Genomic DNA, 20,718 nt, shown 5'->3' with positions numbered 1-20,718 from the left:
ATGGCTGCGCGCCTCGCCGGCTCCGCGCTCCCATTGGAGGCGCTGCGCCGGGGCGGGCGAGCGGCACCGCCCCCGCGCGCCGTCGAGGCGCCGTCGTCCCGGCTGCTCCCGGGTCGCCTCTGCCCGGGCCGCGCCCCGGAGCCCGCCGAGGGAGGGAGCTAGGGAGGGAGGCGCGCCCCTCTTGGGAGGGCGCTCGCCCGGGCTGTGTTGGCGAGCGGAACCTGCGGGCAGGACGCGGTGGGCGAGGAGAGCGCGCGGGAGCACGTGTGCACGCGGCTGCGCAGGAGCCGGGCAGCGCTCCGTTGCCCAAGCCCGCTGCAAGCGGAGCGGCGAGGAGGGGGGGGCATCGAGCCTCCCTGGGGAGAGAGGCCTGCAGGCCTGGGCCCCTGCGGAAAAGTCTGCGCCTTGAGCAGGTCAGCTGCTTTCTCCTGAGACGGCTCTGAGCTGGGCCTCCCCGGGAGGCCCGAGTGCTTTGCGAGGCGGTTCTTCTGCCACAAATCCTGCACTCCTGCCAGGGCGCTGTGCCCTTCGCATGCCTCCCGCAGTTTCCTTCCAGCACACCTGTAGGCAGCGGGGTGCCCTTACCCCCTCCCCCCTTGGAGAATGACGGTGTGCTTGGGTGGGGAAGGGCTGACTTTCCCAAAATCCTATCATGGTCCCCTGGCAGAGGCGCAGCCTGACTCCCCGCATTGGCACTGTCCCAAGAGGCCCTCTGTGCATCCCCCACGCGGTCACAAAATTTATGTATGTATGTATGTATGTATGTATGTAATGCCTCGACCTGGCCGGATCAGCCTGTCAGGGCCTCCTGCATTCTGAACTGATGCTCTGCCATGGAAATTAGCTCCCTGCTCAAGCAGGTGCACTGCTACACCTGCTGTCGAAGCACCCCTGGCTCGCCACAGGCCGTGCCCCTGCTCCTGCGCCCTTGCGAGGTCTCCTCCACATGGGCAGCCTCACGCCTGACCCCAGTGGTGAGGTTTCCCCTGGGCCGTGCTTGCAAGCTGGACAGCTTGACCCCCGGGACGGCCTCCACCCCGGCTGGCTCCCCCTCCCACATCGCGCCCCAGCCCACCCCACCAGGTCATGTGCCCTTCCCACCCCGCAAGCAGGCGGCTCGCCCAGGAGGCCCTGCCGGCCCTGAGCAGACGAGGGCTGGCCAGGCCTCTAGCCTCATCCGGCATAGCTGTTCTCTTCCTAGGTCAAGCTCAGACCTGGACCAAACAGAAAGTGAAAGCCAGCTTTTAAAAAACACATGCATTGCTATCCAAGCGGAACTGGGACCCTGGGTAGGAGGTGCTCCTTTTTTTTGGGCCATGGCTGACACAAGAAATCCTTCCGCTGCAACGTGCGCAAGCTGGAAGGAAGCTGCGAGGGGTTTGTGCGTGCTTCGCCTCTGGTGTGGTTTCCTGCTGCTGTGGAAACCGTTGCTGATTTATGAAGACAGCTGACTAAATAGTTTCTTATCCCTCCACCTCTTGTCAGCAGTTCTGCTTTGCTCCTTTGTTGCCAAAGCCCTGAATAATGCAAGAATTAGATGGGGTTTATAGATATCTGTAAGGCCTCTGGGTTGCTTTACAAGAGGCACAATGCTTTGACTGGTTCTTTGGTTCGTGCTTGGAGGAGCAACGCTAGAAGAGACTGGCTCCAATAGAGTTGTGTATTATGAAATTTTAGTATTGCGTTGCCAAGCCAGATCTCCCAAGACCTGGTCTGACACTCACTGTGTGCCACACTGGCCTCCCACACCATGCCTTCACCCTTCAATTTTTATCATTATTATTAAAATGGCATGTGCCATAGAAGTGTTCCTAGGCAAGAAACCTGTAACATTTCAGAAGGATAGGTGCAGGGGCTAAGGCATTATAATAAATGAAACACCATTTTAAGACTTTTTCTCAGTTGGTTCCAAAGTTGCAGAAAATGCAGCCGGGCCGGGTGAATGAAGGACACGCCAAGGCCAAGCAGGTCCCTGGTGCCGAGCACCGTGAGGTGCTCCAGGTCCTTCTGACTCTGCCAGAGCAACTTTGACTCCCTGCTCCTTGGAGAAAAAGCCCTCCCCCCACTCTGATCACAGGTTCAGCCCTTCCGGTACATGCAGCCATTTGGTTGCACACAAGGAGTACAGTCTTGCCCATGCACACACCTCCAAGCGGGGTGTGGACAGGAAAAGAGGTGGATCTTTTGGGATGCTTGCACTGACCGAACTCAACGAAACAGCGCGTGGGGGATGGAGCTGGGGGAGGTACGGACGTGCGCCCGTGTGTGGTGGATGTTGCCAGGGTCTCCTCTCTGGTTCCGTCCTTTTTCAACTTCTTTAGAATGACGACTTCTTGTCAGAGGAGGAAGGTGCAGAAGGAACACTCAGAAGGCTGGTAAGGTGGCTGGATTTTCCCGGAAGTCAAAGTCACCTTTGTGTAATCAGTGCCAGGTAGCAATATTTTCCAAAAAAACGTGTTGCAGTCATAGAAGGATTGCATTTTTCACCTGCAGACTTTCAGAATAGGATGAAGGAACTGGTCCAATTTCTGGATTTTTTTGTTCTGGATGCTGGTAGGTTCAGCTTCATGCTGTACAATTTTGTATTATCCATTTTGGAGATGCAGAATTTTAACAAACTAAAAGCCAATAAAATCAGTGCTGAGTGGAGGGCCCCATGTTCTAAGAGCATGGACCACGAAAGTCAGAGGACCACAAGAATTTGCTTTGTATGACCTATGAAACATAGAAACAGAGTGAGTCAGAAGGGCCATCTAGCCTGACCCCCGGCTCCAGCCATCGCTGCTCACGACATGCCCACCGTGTGCATGTCCAGCCTATCTTTGAACACCGACGGGGCCTTAACGCACGGCTGGAAAATTTGCGTGCAGCAGGCCTTACTCTCGCCTCCAGATGAGCTGTCCAAGGTGCTGCAATGCACAGGTGTTTGCAGAAAGGGAGAACAGGCCGTGTGTCTAGTGCTGGGGACTGCAGAGAAATTTTCAGTTTCGGAGAAACTGCACTGAAGCTGGTCTCAAACACAGACTGCCTTCTGAAGGCAGCAAAGTTAGATATCCGCATCTGAAAAGTGCAGACCTGCACGACTTGGGACCTGGTCCTACAGGCTATGCTTTTCTTGGATGAAAAGCTCAGATTTCAGAGGTGTTCCAGTATCCAGAGCCTTCAGAGAGCCAAGGGAGCACCAGATTGCTTTCCCCATCAAATTGCTTGATAATGGCTTTCAGTTCAGAAATGTGCACAGCTGATAATGCATATTTGAGGAAAGGCTCACGAAGAGGAGCCCAAATTTTCCGGGGGGAACCTTTCCCCACAAAGCTCAAGAGCCGACTGGCAAATTTTAGACCATTCTGATGAGCTCGTCTGGCTGATTAACTCCAGCCCTTGCTCTGGAATTTTGGGTGAATAAGGCTTTGGGGTGAGCTGGGATGAACAGGTTTTAATGCTGATTCTTGTGTCTTTGAAGAATGAGCACCACAATCTGGTTGCAAAGTTGCATCTATGCCACTTTTTATTTATACTGAACAGCTTTTAAAAATACAGAATAAAATAGCTTTTATCTACTATTATTCACAACATCTGGTCCAAATATTACATATTTCTTAAATATTTCAACGTTTAATAAAGCAATTGTTAGGGGGGGGAACCCAACTAAACACAACAAAATCCATAAAAATCTCAATAAAAGAATTACACATCTCAAAGAAAAAACCCAACTTGGTATGTAACATGAGATTGTGTAGCCAAAGTCATTCACAAAAAACTCATGGAAAAAAAATGAAGGATTATTTATTCCCACTGTCTAAAAAACAGTCAAGATTTTGTTACATCAAAAGTTATGAACAGACCATAAAAAGAAAAAAAGAAATGCACTATAGTTTTTATCGGCAGCAAGATGATTCACTTGGAAAGGTGTCAGACAATACACAAGGTAATTCTCTGCTATCAAGTATGTACGGATGACTAATCACAGCCACAATTAAATCATAACTAGACAGGAATGTTGTGGATGTTGCAGAAGGCGAGTTCTCAATACTTAAAAGCAGCCCAGCGCTATAATGGGCAGAAGCAAAATACTGGCCAACAGGTGGCCTCCTCGGGGCACAAATGGCAAAGGAAAGCGGCGCTCCGAGACACGTGCCATCCTTGGTTCGGGCAGGTGGAGCAGTTCGGTGAGCATCTCTAGGGATGCAGCACGCATGCAGAAACGCAAACGCGGGCAGGGATCGCTCCTCGGCATCCTCCCGGCGGAGGCGAAGGGCTGGTCCTGGTGGTTCAAGGCCACTGGAGGAGGAGGGAAGGACTGCTCTGCGGCCTGGCATATGGAGGGGCGAGGCACTGGAATGCAGGCACGTGCCCCGTGGCGGGAAGCTGCTGTCCTCCAGGCAGCGGCTCCTCGCCACCCCGGCCAGCAGGCCTGGCGGCGCGCTGGTGAGCGATGGCAGCTACTCCAGCACCGCCGGAGGGGTCAGGTGGGGGCGGCCATGAGGCCCGCCTGTCAGAGCATCGGGGCACTTGCACATGCAAGACGCTGCGCTGTGGCTGAGCAAAGGCCGGGGAGGGGGCCAGCAGCAGAATGGGGCCAGTGCAAGGTCAGCTGGTGGCCACCAGTGCAAGGCCGGCGGGCACACACTCGGCCGATCGATATCCCGCATGCACTGGGCCGCCTCCTCACGCAGGCGAGAGCCGTGCCGACGAGCGGGGGGTGGCTCCTGGCTCGCCCTTGCTTGGAGCGCTCTGGCACGGAAGCATGAGCTTGCAGGGCACCGGCAGCTCTCGCCTGCCCGTTCCCCAGCCCCAGCCTGGCTGGACGCGCATGCCGCCGGCTCCTGATGGGTCTGGAGCCTGGCACTGATGGGAAGTAGCCCTGAAGTTGCACCACCGGAGTTTCGCACGGCACAGACGACGGAAGCGGTGGGTCTAGTTTGTGCCATCGATGAGAAGGATAGTCGATGTGCTTTGGTCTCGCTGCCGCATCTTACATCAGACGCATCTCTCCTGTCAATTCTCAGCCAGAGCTGGCCGGAATCGTATTTTGGTGACTGGCGGAAAACCCGAGCGGTCCAGTCCCATTTCCACCGGTGCCCCTGCTGCTCCAACGGGGCTCAGTCCACGGACAAAGCGTCCAGAGAAGCCGCGCCGAAATGAGCGGGCGCTGCGCGAGGGCAGCACGTTGCCCGTGCATGTCGCATGGGGCTCACACTGGAGCTCCTGCCCGTGGAGAGACCGCACTGCCCTCCGGGGGGCCGGAAGCAGGCCAGCCCCTGGCGGGGGTCCTGCACTCCACCGCCTGGTCGGACCGGCTTTGCGCTCGGTGTCTTCCGCTGCAAGTGCGAAAGCGACATTGCCAGTACCAGTGTTTTTAGGCGAGAGGAAGTGAAGGACTCCTCTCTGTTTTCGCTAAGGACAGAAGCAAGGGTAAATAAAGTATACACAATTGGTAGCAATTCGTCAATGAAGAAATTCTATCACATGACATTGTCATGACAATCATATATCACTCCCACCCAGGAACCTGTGACCGTCATTATCCTGGGAGGAAATGTTACTTGAGGGTGGCGGATGCTTGTGTGTGTGAGTTCTGTTTTTAACTCGTTAAGTCTATGGAAATAAAATACTGCAATATTCAGGTACAAATTGCCCATATTGAAAGTTAGTATTAAACGGTGTAAAACAAATCGACTGTAAATTTAAAAATTCCTTCCCTGATGCAGCTTATTCTTAATACATTTTGTCTATCAAGGAAAAAATTAACAATTAAATAGAAATTCAAGAAACATTGCTTTATAAGACATTCAAACATCTCTGCCAGCGTACTTAATTTAACCACAACAAAGGTAAGTTCTTGTTTGAAATGCAAAATTGCTCAAATTACTTTGCTTCGAATGAATGTTGATATGTCTCGGATGTGAGAGAGCGGCCAGACATGTCTGCCTCCTTCAACCGCGACCTGTCGGTGCTGTTCCCCAGCCCTCCCATGAGGTCCAGGCTCCAGGCAGCATCGCTTCATTGAAGCGGCAGGAAGGGAGGTGGCCACATGTGAAGGCAGAATCCACAGTTGTGTCTTTGGGTCTTCCAGCCGAGATGCCGCTGGGCATCCAGCAGGGCATCCCAGGGACTTCCGGTTTTCTCCCAGGTCCGTGGGAATGGGGATGGCTGCCTTGTGCGTATGAGGCACAGAATTCAACTCGGGACACGACACAGAACCACTAGAAGTGCACCTGAGGCCGACAACAGCCCTTAACCAGCGAGGCAAGGGAAGTGCCCCATGCGTCCTCTCGCCCGCTAACCGTGTGCTCGCTCCCTCAACTGCTAACGGGGGGCTCCAAGGGAACCTTGGAAGGGGTTTCTTGGCTGCTTTCTCAAACGCACAGGCCCCAGGAAGCGGTCTCAAAGCTTTGGGGTCTCCCCCTCCGAATGGGCTGTGATCTACCAGAAACCCGCCTGCTCAAGCCCTCTTTGGTCTTCGGTTTGACCCGGATCGAGCAGGAGAGCAGCTCCTCCCACTCTCCCTCCCTCCCTCCTCGGCCAGTCTGCGGCTGCAAGCTGGGGCCTTGCCTTGCTGCCGAACAGCAACCGATCCTGGTGGCCAGGCACTTCACAAGCTTTGTCACCTCCTCCCCAAAAACATTTTCTTCACAAGCCCCCCAGGCCCCCCCTCACCCGCGTGCCGGCTCCCTGCCCTCACCACCATGGGGGGAGCATCGGGCATTCCGGATCTTCCCATCCCGCAAGCCAGCAGCTCAGCCCCGAGGCCGTGAACATCATCCCCGCCTCAGTGCAGCGGTCGTGAGGCCCTCTTGCGGCTGCTTGGTCCGATTGGAGGGCTGCGTCTACCTTCCCAAACGCTTGGGTTTTCTGCAGACGGACCCCGCTGGGGGCTGCCAGCAGCATCTTTGGGCGCAGCAAACCCCGGCCAATGGCTCACCCAACAGCTCTCGGCAATCTGCGGGCAAACGGATGCCGCTGATTCCACAGAAAGACTTCAAGCGCGCCAGCGTTTTGGTATTGGTACACGTTTTTAAAAAGGACCTTTCAGGGGAGAGAGAATCTTGCAACGGACAAGTATTTCCCCCAAGCACAGAAGCGAGCCAAGAAGCAAACACTACTTGGAGTCGGGTCTTCTGCACGTCCACTATCTATAACCTACGAAACCTTTCAGTTTCATTTCGTTAGACTTTATAACCGAGCCAGCGTGTTTTCCTCGCCTCCGTCAAGGTACTCGGGAGACGTGCTTCAGAAGCACTGGGCACCATCCCACAGGGCCTTCTGCGGCCTCTCCTGAGGCGAACGGAGAAGTGGGGGTGGGAGGGACGCGGGAGGGATGGCATTCCGGTTCTGCTAAAGAAGCGACTAGCACTTTGGGAGGCGACGCTGATGGTGACCCTTCGGGTACGTTAAATTCTGCCAATATTACGAGCCTGCAACCTTTGCGCCTCTGCGGCGTGTGGAACAAGCTGGCTTGGGCATTCTTAGGACTACAGTCGCCACTCACGAATGGGGATATTCCTTTCCACCCACTTTTTTTCTTTGGTCGTACGTGAAATGTAAGGGGGGCTGCCAGCGTTTTATCGTTTTATGCAGGAGCCCGCCCCCGCCCCCACCCCGCTGAGGTCCGTGGGACTTGCACCCTGGGGAGGGTGCGTGAGAGGGAAGCCGTCCTGGCATATATTACAAGGGCATGGGAAGTCTTGCGTCCTCAAGCGACCGAGTATCAGCCCCGATCTGAGCCTTTTTAAACTGAAGGTGCCTGGCTGGGATTTGGACCGGGTCGGCAAAGTGTGGAAAGTCTTCCAAGCAAAGCTCAGAGAGCGGAAATGATGTGACGGGTGAGAGCCGTGCAAGGAGCAGTGCACATGCGGAGAGCCCTGCCCCTCCCACACCGTCCCGCGTTGGCCCATCGGGACCCTCCAGACCGCCTCGCAGCCTCAGAACCGCAGAGGCTTGCAAGGGCAGCTGCGTGCTCTCCAACAGCCGTACTTTAGGAAATTAACCCTCTACGGCATCTGCCTTAAAAAGTCGTACAAAATGCAAGGAGCACCTGAAGCGCATCCGGACCTTGAGGGAACATGTAATTCCCCTCATGCCTTCCTGACATGCCTTCCCACAGCTGTAAAAAAAAAGCCTTTTGGGCCACATGGGGAAAAAGAAATGAAAAAACCAAACAGCTGTATCTAGAAACTAACTTGCAACAGTATGAACATTAAACAGGGATAAATCCTTATGAATCCATGATGAGTAATAACAACCACGGAAGGTCAGAGCCAAGACTAGTACAGGGAAAGTGCTGAGCGGCTCCTGCAGCGGGCCCCCAATACCCGTTAAACCACCTTGTGGACTGCGAAGCCATGCACAGCGTCTCTCCCATTTCAAAGTGGGTTCTGTGTTCTGTGTGGTAGAGGAGAAAATAAGAAGGCAGCATCAAATGAAGGCCATTGCTGGGACCAGGAGAAGAGTCTGAACACAGATCGGCACAAATCTGGACACAACCCGAGCATTCTGTTCAAAGAATCCACTGAGGACTAGTGAATTTATGCGCTTAATAAATATGGTTATCATGGTGTATCTGCCAACTTGTGGGTACGCCAGACAAGGCGCTGCTTATGCATTCTTACTTCTGTTCAGGGATGCAAAATCAGTTGATAACCCCTCCCACACTGCCCCATCTCCACAGCTGCTGTGCTAAGAAAAATTAAGTGCTCCAGATCAAAGTTGGCTTTGATGGAGCAGAAACGTGTGCAAAGGCTGCAGAGGGCAGCCGCTTCATGACCAGGACTGAGCAGTCTGGAAAGAACTGCCCAATCATTTCTGTCATAATCAGCCAGAAAGCAATAACCAAGCAGCGAGAGGCTTAAGGGAGAGTTTTAAAAATGGAATGTATTTGCCGTAAATGGGAAAGAAACAGCCTCTTTGAGTGTTGGGTTTACATACATGGTATTCACCAGTTTGGGATCTGGATTGAAACTTTCAACAGAACTGCAGTTGTGCCAAAGTCCGGACGAGCAAATCGAACGATCTGAGAAACACACACGAGCACAAACCTTGCTCTCCGCACTGTGTTATCTGGAGAGACGTTATGGATAGCTATCAGCGTCCACAATAGGAAAGCTATTTTTATAATCTTGTCTCGGCTCTGGTTCCAGAACTGAAAATGCAGATATACAATAAAATAAAATAATAAAATAAAATAATAAAATAGCCAGAAACTGCAGGTGTGTCTGTTACTGGCTATTTTACAGTGAGGAGACGGCGGGTTTGGCCGGGGCTATACAGCAGCCTCGGAGTCGTCGCCTGAACTCCTGCAGTCGCTGCTTTTCCTGAAGCCCTTCCATGAGTAGCCCATGAAGGTGGGGCTGACCGGCAAGAAGCTGAAGCATCGGTACTTCTTCACCGTTTCCATGCCGAAAGGCAGGTCATACGTCTCCATGCCATCCGCCGCCTTGCTGCCTTTTCCCACACCTTTCTTCCATTTCCGGATTCCTCTTTCCTCGGGACTTCCTGCATTTACAAGGATGGGAACAAGACTTCAGCAGGTGGACACCAGAGAGCAAAGATTCTTCCAAGTGCACGGCCCAGAGGTGGGGTAGGGGGGTGGCGGATCGGTTGGCCCTGCTCCCCCTTTCTGCCCATTGAGCGGGTTGCCTGGAAAGGGTGCCCACCTGTGTACAGCCACGGACATACAGAGCAGGCACCATCCATCATCCAGGCAGTTATGAAATCATGTAGGCGGAACATGAGATGCAGTGCCATATTTTTTCAAGAAGTACTGTGACCTCACAAGCACACACTAAGTTAGAAGCTGGATCTACTTGTGAGTGCTGCCGTCTAACACTAGGTCTGTGGCCCTCCAGATATTCCGGCCTGCAATCCCAGCATTCCTGACCACAGCCAGTGCTGGGCAGCCCAAGGTATCTCAAGACTACAGGTCGCACAGTCAGCTCTAACCGTTTAGATCTTGAAACTGCCTCTGGATCTGTAGTGTTCTTAATGCAAAGGCCAGGCAGGATTTTTCAAAAGTTGCTGAAAGAAGGCCTATCGTTAAGGAATCCGCAGTTCAATTAATCCCCCTGTATGGCCAATGTCAGGCAGGCAAGTCCCATGTCCAAGCAAGCACAGTCCTGCCTGCGGAAGGGGATCTGGGGGCCTGCTCAGGGCAGCAGGTGGGGAGCAAGCTGGGTGGGCCGTGGAGCAGGAGGGCCGCTGCAAGGGATGGGCGGAAGCACCATAGGGCCCGGTCTCGCGTGGCCTGCACGGGCTCCGGGTTGTGCCCACGTGGCTTAGCGGCTGCGCCAGGGGCCTTCCGTCTCAGGCATGGCAGTGTGTTTAGGAGAGCAAAGAGGGAGGAAAAGGCGGCGTGTCGCGTGACTCACCTGGAATCGTGTTATCTAAAATGAATGCCACGCAGCCCCCCACAAACATGGCGGTGGTAAGAAGAACGTTGAGCACTGGATCGATGCTGGTTATCCCTAGAACAGAAGAGAGAACGCGTTCGGCAAGAAGCTGAAGGACGACCGTAGCAAGACGTGTAATTTTGGGAGCCAGCCTCACACAGGTGGCCTGGCACCCACTCCTGGATTCCGCCGTGATGCCGCTCCTGCGGGAGCCGGCTCAGGTCCTCCCTGCCTGAAGGGCCCGAGTGCTCGTGAGGCTGGCGGCAGCCCCGGTCAGTCTGGCCTGCTCCGAAGGAGCCACGCTTGGCAGCAGAGGGCTCACTCCAGGCCGAGGGCCCGTCCCCAGCAGCTCCCGCCAGCGCTTCCTTGCAAAAGAACGAGGGGCATCCGGAGGACAGGCGGGTGCTTTTGGCTGCCTCGAGGCAACAAAGGTATAACAAAGAGATGAGCAAAGGCTCTCTCTCAAGTCCTAAACAGCTTGTGAAGCAGACTGTGGAACATCTGTATTTTAAAGGTACTTTGGATTAAATCTGGTTGTTGGAAGAAGGGAGTCTGTGCCCCTTGCAAGTGCTGGCAAGCCCGTTAAACTGCAGCTCATTAAGCACGAGGAGCAAACGGAGTCGCTGGCCCACTGACTGGCAACTGCAGACCGTGCTGACCAAGCGCAGGGCAAAGCCTTTCCAAGACGTTTCCACATCAGTTGTGCAAATATGTACCTCAGAACATGCTTCCAAAAATAAGTGGTTTCAGCATGAAAAGGTTTCACATACATTGCAGATTAAGAACAAGCTTCGTACCTGTGTCCAGTGGGTTTTGTCGGAGGTAACTCGGAAGGACCAGTCCAAAGAAGATGGAAAATCCAAGAACAAAAAGGTTCCGGGAAGAATTCAGATCTACGAACTGCAGGTTAGAAAGTCCGACTGCAGTGATCATCCCTGGACAATAAAAGAAGGCAGGTTTTCAGCTTATGCTATGCTATGTGATGTGAAATGCTATACAAAAGACCAATATTCTCCCAAGCACTCTGCTAAAAAGGAAATACAGTGGTACCTCGGCTCACGAATTTAATCCATTCCAGGACTCCGGTCATGAGCCAAGTCAAATTTCTCCATAAGGTTCAATGTTAATAAGGCTAATCTGTTCTGTAACTACTTTTTTTAATCAGAAAAAACTGAAACAAAGTGACAAAGAACAACAAAGTACTGCACCTTACAGTGGAGAAGACTAACCTGGGGGGGGGGGGGGGTTATTGTTTGGAGGGAGAGGCCTCCTCCATGAGGACACTGGGGGGATCTCTTTCAGGGGTCTCCTCTCTCCTTTGTCTCTTAGCTGCAGGGTCAGTTTTGGGGAAAAATCTGCCTAGAGTCACTCGTTTTTTGTATAGTCACTCGGGGGTGGGGAGACGGCCGCGGTCGTGCTGGTTGGGGGCGGTGGCAAGACCACACACACCTTCCCGGCACGAGCGCGACTGCGGCCGTGGCCGTCTCCCCACTCGGGGGCGTGGGGAGATGGCTGCGATCTTGACCGCCACCCAGTGCGGAGCTCGCGGCCCACCTCAAAGTTTTCATGGAATTTTTGTTCACGACCCGATTCGGTCGTGAACCGAGGCGTTCGTGCGCCGAGACACCACTGTATAAGCTCCATCTTTGTAGATGCTAAGAGATAACTTTCTTGAACAATATTTAAATTGAATGTGACAGTCTAAAGGGTCCCGTTTGCCATATGGCTTTGGAAAGGGGTTTTAAGGCTCCGTTGCTCCATCTGTAGAATGGGAGTCCCAGTAAAACCTGCTTTCCGTGTGACATGTGGGCCGAGGCTGCGTGGGCGCCTTCTGTGGAGCAAAGGGAAAGCAACGCGGCGTCTGAATGTTCAAAGTGTTGTAAAATCCTTCTCATCACTGAACAGAGAAGTGAGCGGCACTTTCTGCCCCAAGTGGTTGCGTAGGAGCTCCGCTCTGGCGCAGCAATAAACACAGCTTGCGCCTCCGTTCCACGTGTCCTCGCACGCCAGGCGCCCCGCAGTTGTGCGCTGCACACAAATCCACTGTGCCACTGCGACCACGCAGGCTGCCTCAGTGTTACCTCGAGCACGCAGCCCCTCAGCGCTCAGCTTAGCATCTGAGTCCAGTGGTTCTGAAGGGTCGGGAGGGGGGCATTTTTTGGACTGATGCTTTCACAGGGGGAAGGTCAAGGCCTCTCCTTGCTGGTGCCCGAGTGCAGGACACAGAAGCACCAGTTCAAGCTGCGACAGCCCAGATTCAGGCCGGGCATCAGGAAAAGCTTCCTCGCTGTCAGAGCACCACGGCAGTGGGACCGGCTGCCCGGAGAGGTGGGGGCTCCCCCACACTGGGGACATTCAGAAAGAAACTGGGCAGCCACCTGAGTGGGACGGTGTGTCCTGCAAGAGCAGGGGTGGACTCGATGGCCTCCCTGGCCCCTTCCAGCTCTACTCTTCCAGGATTCCATGAATCCCAAGAGAAGAACTGTGGCCAAAGCCAAGCGAAGGTGACACAGAGCAGCCCATTCAAAAGGGACTTGGATGCGGCGTGGAGGAAGTGAGCAGGCGTTGTACAGTGTGCTCAGCATGGCCTGGCCGGCTCCATCGTGCTCTGAGCTTCAAACCTCCCCCTCCTATTGCTGGATGCCACCCATGTGCACCTTCCGTTCCCTCTGCGGATCCGTATCGGCCACCTGGCCGTAGAAGCCTCCCCACTGAAAAGGGCCGATGAGCCCTTTCGAGGGCTGCTCTCATTCTGGCCAGGCATCTGTGGCAGCTTCAGATCTTTCCCGACTTTACTTGACCTGCCTCTGAGGCTGACCACGTTGCAGGCCGGGGCTGCCCAGATGCTTCGGGGCTCTGGGTAGCAAGTGTGCCCGGGCCCTCGCCGGGTTCCAGCATGAAAGGCTGCTTTGATAAGACAGTTCTGCATTTGCCTCCAGCGGCTCTGGCCTGGTTTAAAATGTTCTCCTCCTCCTCCTCCTCCTGAATGCTGCTCTGGTTCCCTTGATCATGGATTCACTGCCCATTTGTCACTGCAATTCCGGGCCTGGGCCAGGATTCCCCGCTCACAACTTCTCTGGGACGCATGTGCCAGAAGGATCCCAGATAGCATTGGGGTTTAAAAGAAGTGCGAAGACGTTCTGTGGCGGACGAGTGGACAGCTGGGGTAGCGGCAACCTCCCCAGTTTTTAAAAATGAACCCAGAGCTGCTGCATTTCGCAGGAAAGGAAGTCTTTGCCTGCAGCGACATCCTGGCCGTGGGAGCGCAGGCCCCGCCGTCTGGGGACACCTGCTTGCTCAGTGGGGAGGTTGCCTCACTTTGGAGAAGCACACAGATGCGCCGACAGCAGGGGGAGGCTAGAAACGGGCCCGGTCCATGCGCCATGTGAACCGCGCACGGAAGGGGCTGAAGCCCCTCAAACCGGAAAGCAACAGGCATGGCGCGCTTGGAACCGGCGCTGCCAGGGGGCGGCATGAGGATTCGGAGAGCGCTGCCCCCAGGCAAGGGCTTCGGCCATGTCGGGATGTGCCCCGGGAGAAAGTGGGTAGCAGGCACCATTTGGCACGCGTCCCTAGCAGTCAAGATGGGAGAGAAAGTGCGATACCGAAGAGGGTACAGAAAAGAGCTCCAAGCACCGGATCAGGAAGCGATGCGAACAGCGCACTGAACTTGCCAACCATTCCAAGCAGCAGCATGAATGCCGCCCCATACTGAATAACTCGTCGACTTCCAACCTGCAAAACACACAGAGGCGGAAGTCAAGTTCAGGGATATTCCAGCAGGTCAAGCTGCTAGTAACCAACTGAGACTTCCATTTGAAACAGGGTTGTAAAGTCGAGTTCAAAACCGGGCTTTGAAGTTTGGAATATTGAAAATGTATGCTCTGGGAAGGCAGACTTTTCCTGCGTGTTATCCATCTATCCAATGTAATGTTCCACTTCTCCCACTTATTCCCTACTGAAAGTATTTGAAGAGACTCCTTGCTGCCCCCCACAAAAGAGCAAGTAGTTGGTGGGGGAGGCTCTGGAGGAGACAAACACACGAAGAGACCGGGCAGTTCTGCTGACATCTAAGCCACCTTGGCCAACTTTGCTCCCTCCTATTTTGGTGGGAACTGGCTGATATTCTCAGTACCTTCCTTGCTTCGGAAGCATGAGACTTTGGGACTTTCATACAAAAAGGTTCTCAAGGCTGGTTCAAATGCCCACAGTTATCATATGATTATTCAGGCTGGGTGAAACTTAGATCTGCTGTCATGTGGTCCCAGGACTAAGCAGAGGCAAGCTGATAAAGTGATTAACCTGGCATTATGGGAAGACAGTTGAAAAGATTATTCTCACAGCAGAGTTGCATAACAGAATGCAGCGCTTGCCCAAGGCAACTCTGCTCTGAAGAGCGTAAATGAATTAAAGGATGCTTTATTCGAAACAAAGGTTCTCAGGGGAAGCAAAGTAAAGTTTGTCCCACCAGCTCCACACACGAGCAGCAGCGTTCATTCATGTGACAAGCACGGTCCACTTGAGCCGAGCCACACTCTGCCTGTGGGCGAATGTCTCTTGCCCCATTCGCTCCGACTGCCGCGGAAAATTAAGTACCAAGCAGGCTGCCCTGGGAGAACATGGCCGAAGAAAGCTTCCGAGATCAAAACATGCCTTCCTCAAATTGCTTTTCATTTCCATTTTATGAGCTGCAGTCCCACAAACAAGCCTTCTTCTGCAAAAACCACCTGAGCCTTATTTGCCCCATATTATCAGTCCTTTGCTCAGATTATTGTTCCATCCAGTGGATAGTAACTTCTTGATAAGTTGCACAATGGGTCTCTAGACATCTGCACGAGCCCAGCTAAGTGAAGATGGCCAACGAGACGTGGGGGCTTTGGAATACCGTGCTCAGGCGGAGAAACTCCCTCCGCAAATTTAGGAGTGGCAGCGACATGTTACATGAGGTGCTGTTGGTTACGTCCACAGGTAACTTGATCTAGAAGGCTCCTCTGCCCGCCTCACACAAAACATCGGCGCCCCCTCAGCCCGCCAATGCACCTCCTTAGAAGTAAAGAATAGCATCCAGTGGAGCCCACTGGACTCGCACAACTTCTCTGTCTTTGTTTGCCAGTAAACAAACCTGGTAAAATGAGGGTGCCCATTTGTGTACAGGAAATAATTGGATAAATACAACCGTTATTCCTAATATTATTTTTAAAGGAAAGAAGCATCCCAACACCTTTCTATTCCAAATGGCGCAGGACTGCCGAGATCTGAGTTGCACGTTGCCAAGATGGGAGGCGTTTCCCTTTGGTGGCCTTTTTGCTCTTCCCTGTTTTGCAAAGTTAAACAGTCCAAGAGCTTTGGGATCCTGACGGGTGCAAATCCGAGCCCACACACACCTCCGAATGTCCCTTTGCTGAATGCAGAATCAGGCCATGGAACCAGAGGTTGCCAAAGCTCAGCCATCCTTCCACGCACTTGAGCAAATTTCCCTTTTGCAACACTCAAAGAGAAGCATCCAGGAGGGGGCGCTGCTTCCCAATGCAAAGATAAGACGCAATGGAGCGCCAAGGAGGCATGACTGAGAGGCTTCTGATTTGCCCCGCCTGGATGGGCAGGTGAAAACAGGCCCAGAGAGAGGCTGAGCGAGGGCAAGAGGGAGCACTATGCCTGGGACCGGGGCACCCCAGGGTCAAAGACAGAGGTTGGGCCCCCATCCTGCATGCTTTGGCTCTAAGATATTCCAAGCCCCAAAAGGTGCAGTTTCATCTGCAAAAAAAATTGAACAACTGATCCCACTTAAAATAAGCAGGAATAACCATCATTCCATAGTCACATTTGCCAATGGTAGATGCAGACTTCACTCCTAAATTCAAACACTGAATGAAACAATTCATCATCTTACTGATCTTTAATTTCTCTGGCTGGAAGAACAAAGGCTGACTAATCAGCAGTCATTTAAATATATAAGCCAAAGGCTAAAGTCATGTCAGGGAATAAATTTTTCAGGTTTTTTCATAGGAATGAGAATCAATTCGTTCATTAAACACACGCAGGAGGAGATCTCACTCCTGAAAAATTGAACAGTTCTAGTCTGAATAGATCTAGTACCTTTGTAATCCCCAAGACTCCAATGTTAGGACTGGAAGAAGTAGACCCATTCCCAGTGCCAAACACGCCGTCCAATACACAGGAAAGACCTTCAATGAAAATGCCCCTGAAATTAAACAACAGCATTGAGATGAAGCTGTGCAGCAAGCCAGAAAGAAGCGGAAGCAAGCAGCTCAGGCGAGCTAAAGCGTTTGTGTGCACTCAAGCAGCATTGGAAGACTAAGCACTGAGAGTCATGCGGTCAACTGGTCCGATCTCTTGGGAGTTTGGCTGTCCACTTCACAAACGGATGCTGCAACATTAGACTGCTACGTACATGCCTCACTTACGTCACAGTTGTGAAGGATCTGACCCTGGAACTCTATCCAGCCAGACTGAAAGATCCACAAGAGGTTGAAAAAAACAGGACGGCAACAAAGGCGGCATTCTCCACAGGGCTTACCTGTTGATTGCATGGATCGGCGGCGGCGGCGCACAAGATAACCGTGCGCAGGCATAGTAATCCCCGATCGATTCGATGATGCTCGCAACCACAGCACTGAGCATTCCAATCACGCCCGCGGCCGAAATGGTGGGCAGTCCCCACTGAACTGGGAAGGCAAAGAGAAGGACACCTTTCTTATTCCACTGCGGCACACGGCCTGCCTTGGTGTGTCACGTCCCCTGTGATCACAGGCTGCCCGGTCCTTGGGACAGGGGCTGCGACGGTACTGGCTCTTTGCTACACAACTTTTCCCGGTTGTTTGGCTGCACAATAAATCAGGGGAAACTAATCATCACTTCAGATAGCAACACCTGGACGTGAGAGTACCAGGAGGTGTGGAGCATGTGCTTCTGACAACCTGGACACTTTTCTCCTTTCCTTCTGGTGGGTAAGTTGGGCCAGACTGTGTGTGCAGTAGATTTGCTCTTTGGGTCACCTTTAGCTTGTTGTTGTTGTTAGTCATGAAGTCATGACTGACCCATCACGACCCCATGGACAACATTCCTCCAGGCCTTCCTGTCCTCCACCATCCCCCAGAGTCCACTCAAGCTCACACCAATTGCTTCAGTGACGCCATCCAGCCACCTCATTCTCTGCCGTCCCCTCCTTCTTTAGCCATTTATTGTTCCCAGCATTAGGCTCTTCGCCAGAGAGTCCTTCCTTCTAATTAGGTGGCCAAAGTGTTTGAGTTTCATCTTCAGCATTTGGCCTTCTAAAGAGCAGTCAGGGTTGATCTCCTCTAGGACTGACTGGCCTGATCGCCTTGCGGTCCAAGGGACTTGCAGGAGTCTCCTCCAGCACCACAATTCAAAGGCCCCAATCCTTCGGCGCTCAGCCTTCCTTATGGTCCAGCTTTCACAGCCATACATTGCAACTGGGAAAACCGTAGCCTTGACTATACGCAGTTTTGTCGGCAGGGTGATGTCTCTGATTTTTAGTATGCTGTCTAGATTTGCCATAGCTTTCCTCCCCAGGAGCAAGTGTCTTTTAATTTCTTGGCTACAATCCTTGTCTGCGGTGATCTTGGAGCCCAGGAAAATAAAATCTGTCACTACCTCCATTTCTTCCCCATCTCTTTGCCAGGAAGTGAGAGGACCGGATGCCATGAGCTTAGTTTTCTTAACGTTGAGTTTCAAGCCAACTTTTGCGCTCTCCTCCTTCACCCGCATCAAGGAGGCACTTTAATTCCTCTTCACTTTCTGCCATGAGAGTGGTATCATCTGCATATCTGAGGTTGTTGATATTTCTCCCAGCAATCTTAATTCCAACTGATTCATCTAGGCCTGCCCTTCTCACAATGTGCTCTACATATAAGTTAAATAGGCAGGGCGACAGTTTACAGCCTTGCCAAATTCCTTTCTCAATTTTGAACCAATCAGTGGTTCCGTGTCCAGTTCTCACTGCTGCTTCTTGACCCGCATACAGGTTTCTCAAGAGACAAATAAGATGGTCTGGTGCTCCCATCTCTTTAAGAACTTGCCACAATTTGTTGTGATCCGCACAAAGGCTTTAGCATAGTCAATGAAGCAGAAGTAGATGTTTTTCCGGAACTCTCTAGCTTTCTCCATGATCCAGCGCATGTTGGCAATTTGATCTCTAGTTCCTCTCCCTCTTCGAAATCCTGCCTGTACTGCTGGTAGTTCTCGGTCCACATACTGCTGGAGCCTAGCTTGTAGGATTTTGAGCATCACTTTGCTCGCATGTGAAATGAGTGCAATGGTGCTGTAGTTTAGCTTAGCTTAGGCCAATACCTTAGAGGCAAAAGTTAACGCGGCCACCACCCTCCCCCAGGAACACGACTAACAAGACATTCAAGTGACAAGTTTTTTCCTGCTTCACAGCATCTCTCATACCCGCAGCTTAACCCACACCCCCACTAAGCCGACACGGGTGCAGCCACCTTGTTTATCTATTTTCCGACTTATATTCTACATTTAAGTAGTCCAGGGATTCGATTACAAAATGTTCACACTCTGTAAGAGCACCTGCCTGCTGGCGTCTGTGCCGTCTCCAACTCTCCGCGGTCTCAAGCAGCAATCTGGCCTCTCCCTCTTTGACTGGACATGCACCGGACGGAACCTGCAACCGGCGCGCACATGCCTGCGCGTACGGGCCGGACGTGCATGCAAGTTTCTCTCCATGTGCCATGGGCCCTTCCCAGTTATTAAATCACTGGACACCTGCCAGCAAAAGGCCTGTGCTGAAACGGCGTTGTGGCCGAGCCTGAGCCACACCTGGCCTTATTTCACCTCCGCAAGGAGTGAAAGCAGCAGCGAGACTGAATCCAAACCGTTTCTGTGACAGCTGCAAGCCAGCAGGGAAGAGGCGCTCTCCTGCTTCTGCAAAGCGCAGGGACAGAGGAGTGAATGCGAGCCTGGATTGCAGGCGAGGCTCCCGGGAGACCCTAAATGAGGCACACTTACATGGGTAAGGGACTTTGAACCAAGGAGCCACCAGAAGAACGCCCTGCCTTGCGTCCGTCCGTGCGTAGAAGCCGTGCTTGGTGCTATCCCGCGGAAAGACGTCTGTCACCGTGAAGACGAAGCACAGCATCCACGAGACCAGGATGGCCAAGATAATCTGCAGCAGAGGACAGAGGGAGATCTGGGACATGGCAGCAAGGAAGCAGTGACCAGCCGTGACCACAGAGGTACTCCTCCCGGATGCTACAGCTGGTTTTGGTTTTGCAGTGCAGAAAAGTAGGATCAGCTGTCCTTAAAAATGGATGAAAGAAAGAACTTGCTGAGATCTCCCCAACTCGAATGGGGTCCTGCTTGCAGTTTCCCAAGGCTGGGGAGTCCTGAACCTTTTCCCATTCTGCAGCTAGTCAAGGGCAGGACCCTCCCTCCCTCCCTCCTCTTCCTGTCCGTCTGTCTGTCTGTCCGTCCGTCTTTCCTTCCTTCACATGCACAGAAGTGCAGGGGATTGCTAGTCCTCCCTTTAATTTAGTAGCACTGCACTGAATTGTTTATACTGAGCGACTCGGGGAATCCCAGTGGAAATTTTACAAAAAGCTGCAGTATCTGTAGAGATCCTAAATGTGTGGGTTCCCTCAACTGACCGTGAGGGAACTGAGAAATGGGATCCATGATTCTTGGGTATGGAGGTTCTGTTCAGCTATCAGAACTAATCGCTACACAGAAAAATGGTCACAGTGTTTAATATTTCAAAAAACCATCTCAGTGGCCAGCCATCTCGTTTGTTCTGAGGCGACTACCGAAAATATGCCCCATATCACCTTGGTTTTCCACACATGTATCACTCTTTCCACATAATTCAGAGCTTGTAACTTCAAATCATGCATCCTCTTAGTAGTCTTTTCTCCAGTGAAGAATCAGAAACTTGTGCTTTTTATCACAGGGGAGACACCCCCAAATTCATTACTAATTTTTTTGTCCTTTCTTGCATCTTTTTCCACTCAATTGCTCTCTTTTTTAATGTAGGAAGGCAGAACTGTACTGTGAACATATCGTCCAACTTCGGGGTCATTCTTATGTCATTTTCATTCCACTTTCTCAACAGGCCCTAGTGCCAAATCTGCTTTTGTGCCGCCAAGGCTCAAGAACACTGCAGCAGAGATCTGAGCAGGTGCGCGGCTGAACGAGACGAAGCCTCTTTAGGCCAAAGCTCGGAAACCAGAAAGACAGTTCACACTCAAAGCTCACCCATCACTTTGGCCTCAGTGTTGATTCTTGGAATATGGCTGCAGAGGAATCAGTGACAACCTCTTATAAAGGTGGGCACAAGACA

The 20,718-nt window shown here is 52.6% G+C and overlaps 1 protein-coding gene across 3 annotated transcripts in view; it reads right to left on the bottom strand.

Moving 5' to 3' along the window:
• Positions 1-3,482: 3,482 nt before the first annotated feature.
• The window catches only part of SLC23A2 (solute carrier family 23 member 2), a 71,088-nt gene continuing 53,852 nt past the window's right edge, over positions 3,483-20,718 (bottom strand). For all 3 annotated transcript variants that reach the window (XM_044417346.1, XM_044417347.1, XM_044417348.1), the window contains 7 exons: positions 19,392-19,548; positions 16,927-17,074; positions 16,485-16,590; positions 13,994-14,123; positions 11,186-11,323; positions 10,368-10,463; positions 3,483-9,495 (listed from right to left, as the gene is read on the bottom strand). In XM_044417346.1, the coding sequence (XP_044273281.1) occupies positions 9,263-9,495; positions 10,368-10,463; positions 11,186-11,323; positions 13,994-14,123; positions 16,485-16,590; positions 16,927-17,074; positions 19,392-19,548 (1,008 nt within the window). In that variant the 3' untranslated portion in view covers positions 3,483-9,262. The remainder of the gene's footprint in view (positions 9,496-10,367; positions 10,464-11,185; positions 11,324-13,993; positions 14,124-16,484; positions 16,591-16,926; positions 17,075-19,391; positions 19,549-20,718) is intronic.

Source organism: Varanus komodoensis, unplaced genomic scaffold (assembly GCF_004798865.1).
Source record: "Varanus komodoensis strain SLA01 unplaced genomic scaffold, ASM479886v1 scaffold88, whole genome shotgun sequence".
Lineage (NCBI taxonomy): Eukaryota > Metazoa > Chordata > Lepidosauria > Squamata > Varanidae > Varanus > Varanus komodoensis.
Note: the sequence above shows the minus strand (reverse complement) of the source record. Positions and strands in the feature narration are given on the sequence as shown.